General features: G+C 36.4%; 1 protein-coding gene across 2 annotated transcripts; it reads left to right on the forward strand.

Annotated features, from left to right (window-relative positions):
* Nucleotides 1-208: 208 nt before the first annotated feature.
* On the forward strand, nt 209-9,393 carry LOC135470105 (uncharacterized). Of its 2 annotated transcripts, none has more exons than XM_064748860.1 (9): nt 209-242; nt 2,462-2,741; nt 3,794-3,953; nt 4,502-4,614; nt 5,151-5,279; nt 6,876-7,080; nt 7,466-7,610; nt 8,077-8,191; nt 8,976-9,393. In XM_064748860.1, exons 2-9 carry the CDS (start codon nt 2,568-2,570, stop codon nt 9,129-9,131), a joined length of 1,197 nt encoding a protein of 398 aa, XP_064604930.1. In that variant the 5' UTR covers nt 209-242; nt 2,462-2,567; the 3' UTR covers nt 9,132-9,393. The 2 variants fall into 2 exon arrangements, with proteins under 2 accessions (XP_064604930.1, XP_064604931.1); XM_064748861.1 differs by lacking the exon at nt 209-242 and adding an exon at nt 323-344.

Below are 9,393 nucleotides of genomic sequence, written 5' to 3' on the forward strand. Positions count from 1 at the left end.
AGACTTGCAGTTTCTAACCCCTAATATCATTAAAAATATCAAAACAGATGGATCTGAGAGCAAAATAAACCAATAGTACGCTTTTATGATACAACCAAGTTTAAAGTTTAACACATGAAATTTCATTTAGTAAATATGGTTAGGGATAAATGTATTTATATGTATTTAAAATGTTGTTAGAGGCCGTACAGGATCAGAAGTGGGATTCGCATGGAATCGTAAACATGCCACGTCGCTTTGGTGTAGGTATATGTAGTCATACAGACGTAGCTGGCTACTTCCAAATCCATTGCAACTACACAAAATGGCCAGCGATCAATGAAATCACTGCACGTGGTGTTAGTGTAAGCTCCCAGCTAACTTAATGTGGCGAGCGATCGCGTTTTCTCCGAGTGTCGCGTGGGCTACCCAGCTGACACGGTGACAGACAGACGTCGCATTGTATTGTAGTTGTAGCATTCGGTTTACTCGCGAATGGAGCTTATCACATTGAAATCACTATAAAGGTGTCACTGTTATTATTCGAAAATGGGACATTTTGGACATAATGTCACAAGTCTTTTTCTAAATTCAATCAGTTAATGCTTGACATACATTGTATTGTAGTTAACTTTTAAATTTTATATGTATATATCTTTAAAGTTTAGTTGAACAATTCAAGTCTGTGCACATTTAGGCACTTCATTTGCTTGCAGCAGTGGCTAACAGATGATGAGGTGAAAGATAAAATTGAAAGGTATAGGGATATAAACACATGTGATATTCTGAGAACTATGCCTGAAAGTGATAGTAACCAGAACGATAATAGACTGTCATTAGAAAACAGTGCAATCAGCTCTTCAAGCATTACTTCCATGTTATGTATACAATAGTTTTACCCCAGTGTTAGTTGTATTAAGTAAAACTTCAAGTACCTGGATGTCTGCATTTTCTAATGGAGGAAATAGGCGTACATATGTATGTTTAACAAGCATCCACAATTATGGTACCAAAAGCTCTTTGCAGTATATGAAATGTCTTCATATTAGGTTAACATACAGTAGTTTCAACATAACTGTTGTGATTTAATTATAATTTCATTATAAAACCTCACAAGACGTGATTGTACCATACCATCAGAGTTTCGTCAGTATCCAGTCTGACCCAGAATCAGCCTCTACAAATAATTGTAGGCCACATTAATTGTGACGGTGATGGCAACATGTCTTAAACATGTATTGCCATGGTACCAGTTGGTAGTTGCAATAAACTATGTTCGATAGCTTGGAGGAACAGGGTGTAGGTAGGAGATGCAATTAACGGAATTCTGTAGGTAATATTAGATATTTCTGAAGAACAGAATTCTTCAAACTGAGGAAAAACCAGCATTAATGATGAAGTAAGAGCTGATTAAGTAATGAAGAAGTAATGATTGAAGAGCCGAGGAGCAAGGGCTCGGTTTCACGAAGCGCTCTTAACATTGTGTTCACTTAGCTACCACATCAACCAGTACTGTGGACATTACGTTGTCATGGTAATTCCGAGCTCGTAACGTTAAGAGAGCTTAGTGAAACTGGGCGTTGAGCCATATAGGAGTCTGTGAGCATTCATATTGTTAGATGAGATATCAGTTAACACGGTCAATACCTGTTCAGCTGCATATCGGTTCTGCAACATTTTGTTACATGTTCTGGTGCAGTGCTTTCTTAAAAAGAGAAGACATGGCAGACCAAATGTATGTATATTCTTAGACAAAGTATCCCACATAAAAATTTGGTTTTATGATGTTGCATAACGAAGATATAGCAGTTCAAAGTAAACAAAAAAACTTGCAAGAAGAAAATCAAAAGCACCGCCATATTTTCAATATTATAACCAGAGAATACACCTGACATCATGCGGATGTCTGTTAGCCATATTAGCATGGGGTATGAGTCATGGGACATTAAGTTCCCATTTTTCTAACATGACGTATCCCATGGTCTAGTAAAAATTACAGATTAAAAGTTTATTTATAGCTACAAGCACATCAGAACACAGTGGCTGTCACCTCTCTTCCAAAATAATTAAGGTTACATGACTTGCCACTTTTTTCTTTTAAACATACACATTTCCCCCAGTTTATATATTGTTAAAGTACATAATTATAACGTGACAGGAAACATTAACCATTGTCTAAACATATGGAGTTTATGTACATGTGTTTGATGTTGTGCTTATGTGCCCAGCATTCATTTCTCTAAACTTATCTTTCATGATCTAATTGATAATCATGCAAGATATTTGAAAGTTCTGGTTTTATTATAAATTCTGTTCTAAGTTTATAAATATTATGTTTATAAAATACTAATAAACTTACAGGGATGTTATTCCCAGCAGATAACTTTAAATTTGAGAATATATATTTATATGTTTTTTTATATTTGATGATTTAATGAAATGAACAAACAAGTAATTGACCTCGGAATGCTACTGTTTGCAGTTGCGATGCTGTCCAGTTTGAACCATTGTTCATGAAGAGTTGCAACAAGAAGGAGGACGGCCATGGTTATTCTACAGTGAAAGTGACACTTTTGTAGAGTGACAGTATGATGAAACCATCTCGAACAATAGCACTATGCTCGCTGGCAAATTTCATCAACTCAGCAGATCGGGTGATAATGCCCATTGCCATAGTGCCGATGACGGATCAGTTCAAATGGGATATGCATGGTCAAGGATGGATTCTCAGCTCCTTCGCTGTGGGTTACATGAGCAGTCAGGTAATGGAGTATACCTGTACCTTGTACAGAGTTGTGCGCACATCATAAATTATGAAAATTTTGGAGATATTCATGAGTCTTTTGTTCTTTATGCATCTTCATGTGTATGCTGGATGTACTAATGTTAGTGTTAAGACTCACTTGTGAGCTCTTGCTGTTTCATTTACAACTTTAAATCAAGAGGTTAGTGTTGTACCTAGCGAAGGTCATTGGTTTACTCAGGGCACTCTAGTTTCCTCCACCCGAACACCTGACCTCAAACACCTGACCCTAGTATGGCCTCAAACACCTGACTGTAGTATGGCCTCAAATACCTGACTGCAGTGTGGCCTCAAACACCAATCAGTCAGTCAATAAATCAGTCCTATTCACCACATAAAGTCATTGTCGGATTTATGTTTTCTATATTATTCTCACCATATTTTCATCGCTCAATGGTGCACTACTGATTTCGTCAGTTCATGCAGTAGAAAAGTGTAATTTTTTGTCATATTTTGTCATGGAAAGTAATTACAAGTGGTGAATTTTTTGTTTTGACGTACATGTATGTGTGGCAACACAGCTTGCATATATTATATGCATATTGCCTGGTGGTACAGGTATGCCTTTATGGAGGAACAGGTGGTTTACCTCTGGCACTCCAGACTCCGATTTCCTCTGCCGGTAAACTTATCGTGAAGAAATTTTGAATATGAGAATTTGTAAACTATCAGATTTGTAAACCGTTATTCCCAAGCTTCACCTCAGCAAGTTACGGAAATATAATGGTTGTTTCTTCACCTATGAACTTGTCTAATATTGCTCACTTTAGCCAAAAAAAATATATAAATAAATAAAAATGAATAAATAAATAAATTCCAAAAAAAAAGGAATTCAAAGAGAGTAAGTAGAATACAACCCTGTCACCAAATTACAGTGTGTACTGTGCTGATTGTAGTTCACTGAATTTGGAAAGTGCAGATAAAAACAATGTTAATAGATGTGTATATTCAATATTAAGGTCTTCATATTTTAATTCCATATAGGTAAAGAATACTGCTCTTGTTTGACAGGTGATAGGAGGCAGTGCTGCCAAGAAGTACGGTGGAAAGGCTGTGCTAACTGTGGCTGTGTTGCTCTGGTCTCTCTCCACATGTCTGGTCCCAGTGTTTGCTCATTCCCTCAATGCTCTCATGATATCTAGAGTCTTCTTAGGCCTTGGCGAAGGATTAGGTCAGTTCAGGAGCTAATCATTTTCTTTCATTTTAACATATCAAACTATTAATGTCAAGTGTTTCACCGATATTTTGGTATAATGGTATGAATTGTTTATGATTTACCAACTTTTGTTTCGACATTTTATGATAATGTATATTCCGTGGCAATATTGATACCACGACATAAGTGTTGACAGTTTCTTACAGCTGTTATTTTGTTTCTGACTTTATGAGACGTTGTGACGAAGTACATGTTGATGTTATGAGAAAATTGCATTATCTACGTATATGTTCCATTACAAGCAGTGTAAATTCACAATAGCTGCAACATCCGCTGTGTAGGAATTGGTGTCATCTTGCTGTAATTCCTCTTAAATGAATGACCTGTGTAGAATGGATAGGAGACTCAAAAATGTATCTCATTCTGAATGTGTTTGGATGTGAATATAGGATGTTTGTGTGCAAATGTTTTCAGGCGTTTGTACAAAACTCATGTATATAAGTAAAAACTGTTAAAAAAATGTATAAAATTCAATTAATTACGTGTTGTGTTTATTTCCACAGGGTTGCCGACTGTCTTTCACATTTTTTCCCACACCATCCCCGTGGAGGAGAGGTCAAGGGCATTTGGTTACCTGGTCGCTTTGGGTTCAATAGGTCAAACTGTGGCAGCTCTGGTGAGTTGGTTACTATTTTCACTTCAGAAAAGGACCATTTCTGAGGGATTCAAATAAAGTGTTTGCCTTCATGTTGTTTTCATAGGTCACACAAGATGTGGGTATAACCCATTCTCTGACAAAGAATGTAGTGACTGCATTTAATGCTGTCAGAAAAGTTATGAAATAACTGTAAATGCTAGATGGTGCTGTTTTCGTGTGGTTTTGCATGAATTTTGTTGAAGTTGACTTGTTTTTCACCCATATATAAGACCAATATGTCACACAAAGGGCAGTTTGCCAATAATTTGCTAATGTCTTGGGGTTTGCTCCAAGCACTCCAGTTTTCCCCTCCAATAAAACTAGCTCTTGTTATGTAAATGTAAAATTCTTGAGTATGTAGTTGAAACAACAATTATATGAATACAAAGATTCTCCACATTTCATGATATTAGATTTATGCAAAAGCCGTCTTTGTACACTGACAGAAACTTAATTGTGAAATTGTTCTCTTATTATTTAATTGAAATAAAATATTTATATTGGGTTGTTTTTAGGTCTGTCCGCATCTGGCCTGGCCCTGGATGTTCTATTTATTTGGTATTCTGGGGTTTTTATGGGTGTTACTATGGTTTTTCATGTACTCGGAGAACCGGGGGGAAGAGGAATTTGTCCAGCCCCCAAAGGTATTGTTTACTTGTTACCCAATTTACCCTAAATCCTCATCAGAGTTGACAATAGACATCATCGCATAGTGCATATTTGGCACATTAAAGGAGCCTGAACATATTTTTTTTTTTTTGACATTTTATGCAAGTTCATACATGTGCACATTCCTTTTATTCTTCAGAATCTGATAAATTTTGTTTTGAAATTATATCGGAAGGTATACTTTACACATGGAATTTGTTGAGGACAGGGTGAGTGATCATTAATGTCGAAATACAGAATTTGCTGATTTGTCTTTGGAGATTTTGAGAACACTTAGATGTAAATGTATGCCTTTGATCAAAGTTAAAATTGAGCTAACTCTGAGATTGATCAAAGTTAAAATTGAGCTAACTCTGAGAGTAGTCTTTCTTTGAACAAATGTGTGTTAACTGAAGCTTAAAGTTGGAGAAAACATAAAAATTACATGAAGTTCAGATAAAAGTGCGGATAGTTAGTTGTAAATGTGGTCTTTTTTTTTTTCTCAATTTTCTTTTAAAGAGAAAAAGACACTTGAAAATAATTTTTTTATGATGGTTATTTTATAAATGAGGATGTAACACTTGTTTAATGAATATATTTGGATTACAATTTGGTATTTTCATCTAACAAAGTTGTTCAACCTAGAGTTTTGATTATATTTATATTTTTAACATATGTATAAATATTATCATATTTCAGGTTACATGCATGTGTTTGGAAATAAAGAACAAATTTGCATTTGAATAAATTTATTACACATGCATCACATCCTTATTTAAAACATCCTTATGCCAAGACTACATTTACCAAGAGTTGGTCACAAATACCCACCATACAAAAATATTGTCAAACATACTTTCCTCCCGACAGACAAATGGGGAAAAAAAAAATATAAATCATACTTGCCAATAAGTTCTCCTTTAAGGCTGAGCTCACACCGAAAGAAAACTTTACAATTAACATTCAGACTCAGAAGTAATCTCCAAGGACAGAAATTTGACTATTCAAACTATTACATGTAATATTCTGAATTTAAATCATATCAGTTTTGTTGAAATGAGTTGAGAAACACTGAGATGGATTTAGTTATGGTAATGTGATAATCAAACTGTGGAACTGAATGGTGTTTACTATGGAAGGGCAGTTAGATTGATCTGCAATTTTTTCTAACCAGATAACATTTCTGAATGTCACAGTTGTTATGTTTGACTTGATGTGAATATTACCGTGATTGTATAAAACTCCTATGTTTTGTGTTTTCAAAGTGTTTCATGACACATATGTAACCATTAATTATTTTTTTGCTTTTATTTTCAATGCATCTACAGATTTGATGCAGGACACACACATTAAATGTATAAATAAATTGCATATTCATGAACATGTGTAGGAAGATCTGTCGGCAACCTGCGGAAGGTTTCCCCTGGGCTTTGCTCATTTTTCTCCTATCATAATGCTGGTTGCTTTCTAATAAATGAAATATTCCTAAGTACGAAGTAAAAATACCAATCAAATGAATAAATCAAACATATTCTTGAAGATGTTGTAATATTCTGCGTCATCCTGAATTGTTTCTGCCTTATATGCTTCAGGTAAACAGTAGCAATGTTGGATGGCAGGAGTTTATCAGTCACTGGCCCCTGTGGTCTATGTATATAGCACATTTTAGTATGAACTGGTCCAACTATATCATTATGCAATGGCTTCCAACCTACATGACGCGGACGCTGGGGGCCGATAAGAGTCACATCATGTTTACGGCTGTGCCTTACATCATGAATTCATTAGTAGGAGTAGGTAAGGACATAGCGCTATTTTAAATACCTGTTCGTACATGTCCAATTATGGTTGTGTGTATTTGTTTTAACCTTTTAATCAATAAGCGAAAGTATTTTGCTCACTATTGCTAATTGGCTCCTGTCCAGTGAGGTTGCAGGTTCAAATCCAACTCTCATCGGTTTCTCTCGAGCTTTTGGTCAGGAGACTTTAGTATAATGTGATACATTTTGACCGTTGTTTGTGTGATGCTTATACCTTGTTGGAAACGGACAACTTTTCTGACAACAGCCCGTCCACCATATACTCATTATTTGGGACAGTCCACTTGTAACATTGGGATGTTGTTGGTATTATCGCATGCTAAAGCAAACATACAGAAACCTGATTAATTTTTTTATTTCAGCTGCCGGTCACTTTGCAGACAGGCTAATTGCCAACAAGTGGACAGTGTTGTCTGTGAGGCGGTTGATGACCTCGTTAGGTTTATTGGGGCCAGGTGTCTTCATTCTGGTCTTCAGTGCTCTTCATAATCTACCCTTAGCTATGATGTAAGTTAAGGTGTCCTATTCATAACGCACTTTGGCTGTGATGTAAGTTCAGGCGTCTATAACCTACCTTTAGATCTAATGTAAGTTTAGGCGTCGATAACCTACCTTTAGCTCTGATGTAAATCCCGGTGTTGTTAATCTGTCTTTAGTAGCTAATGTGTTTAGAAGTTAATGTGTTCATGATCTATCTATTGGCGCAGGTGTTCATAGTCTGCCATTAGCTGTTATAGAGGCTCAGATGCTCAATATATAGCTTTAGAATTTAACATCCACATTTTAAATGTGAACTGCAACATTTTTATAACTGAAACTGAAATGTACAGTAACAGAAACAGCCTGCTGACAGATGTTTTTTGCGAATGTGGAAACCATTGCAGTTTACCTTACACCATTCATAAACTGATGACGGAAGTCAGATATACTTAATCCAGCTTGCAGGTAATGGTTTGTGCTGATTGCGTTCCAGATGTGTGTCAATATCCATGGGACTGAGTGCCTGCAGTTCCTCAGGTCACCTGAGCAATCATGCTGAGGTCGCCCCCAATCATGCAGGAATCACCTTTGCCATATCAAACACGTTGGTAAGGTGGCATGCTCCATTTATTTGTTCTGTTGTTACGTCATTCATCCTTAATGGATGGCAGTTGGTTATATGGGTACAAGAACCGAAATGCTATGTGTGAAAATCTTTACAACTTGCACATGTTTTGAATGGGTCTCTGTTGCTCTCAGATCGACTTGATTTATGATTTTATCTTTCATGTTGAAATTGGAGGAAAATTGTATCGACATATTTTGCAGTTTTGTGTCATACATTATCAAGATCATGGTGCACTTAAATCATCTCCTCAAGGGATAGCATAATACATGTAATATCTTTACTTCGATATAAACATAGCGTTTGAAGAAATGAAATTTAGTGAAGATTCCTTTGTTAACATGTTGGATGTGAATCTTACCTGACTAAAAGTGTGAAGAAATGGAGGTCAGTGAAGATTCCTCGTTAACATGTTGGATGTGAATCTTACTGAGTTAAAGTGTGAAGAAATGGAGGTCAGTGAAGATTCCTTCGTTAACATGTTGGATGTGAATCTTACCTGACTAAAAGTGTGAAGAAATGGAGGTTAGTGAAGATTCCTTCGTTAACATGTTGGATGTGAATCTTACCTGTCTAAAAGTGTGAAGAAATGGAGAAAAATAATGGCCATAAACTTTCCTTTGTTAATTAGTTGGATGGTTGTCATAGCAGTGAGATCTGGATTTACATTCTCAACCATACTAGTCGCTAGCGGTGCTGGCCAATTCTCCAGTTCTAATATTCATGTATACTGTGATTTTTCTAATAACCATTCTGCTGTTTTGCAGGCTACGATACCTGGCATTACCTGTGGTCCCCTGACGGCAGAGTTGGTCACGCAGTCCCATGGCAGGTGGTTCCCTGTGTTCATCATCGCCGCTGGGGTCAACTTTGTTGGGGCCATCATTTACCTGAGCCAGAGCGCTGCCAGCCAGGTCATTTAAATATGTACAATAATCTTAGGGTGATGTGTACGCCTCTAAATAAGTACCCTACAGGTTTGAAAAATACCCCTTTGGAAGAAGTGTTAAAAGCCATTTTGTATATGTTGGGGTGTTTTCAAAAATGTAAGGCAACTGTCCTCAGGCATAAATTGTGAATATGTAAATTGGCTTGAATACCATGGCTGAGTGAACTTGTAAATAATCTAGCTTCTGAGGTCTGATGAATATGTATATATACAGGTGTGAAAGAGTTCAGGTCAAA

Source organism: Liolophura sinensis, chromosome 7, assembly GCF_032854445.1.
Source record: "Liolophura sinensis isolate JHLJ2023 chromosome 7, CUHK_Ljap_v2, whole genome shotgun sequence".
NCBI classification, from domain to species: Eukaryota; Metazoa; Mollusca; class Polyplacophora; order Chitonida; family Chitonidae; genus Liolophura; species Liolophura sinensis.

Bases quoted from the DNA above. Each gene is read 5' to 3' on its own strand.
- LOC135470105 (XM_064748860.1), top strand. From the start codon at position 2,568: ATGATGAAACCATCTCGAACAATAGCACTATGCTCGCTGGCAAATTTC. The intron at 3,954-4,501 runs GTCAGTTCAGGA...TTATTTCCACAG, and splicing joins AGGCCTTGGCGAAGGATTAG to GGTTGCCGACTGTCTTTCAC. The intron at 7,611-8,076 runs GTAAGTTAAGGT...ATTGCGTTCCAG, and splicing joins AATCTACCCTTAGCTATGAT to ATGTGTGTCAATATCCATGG.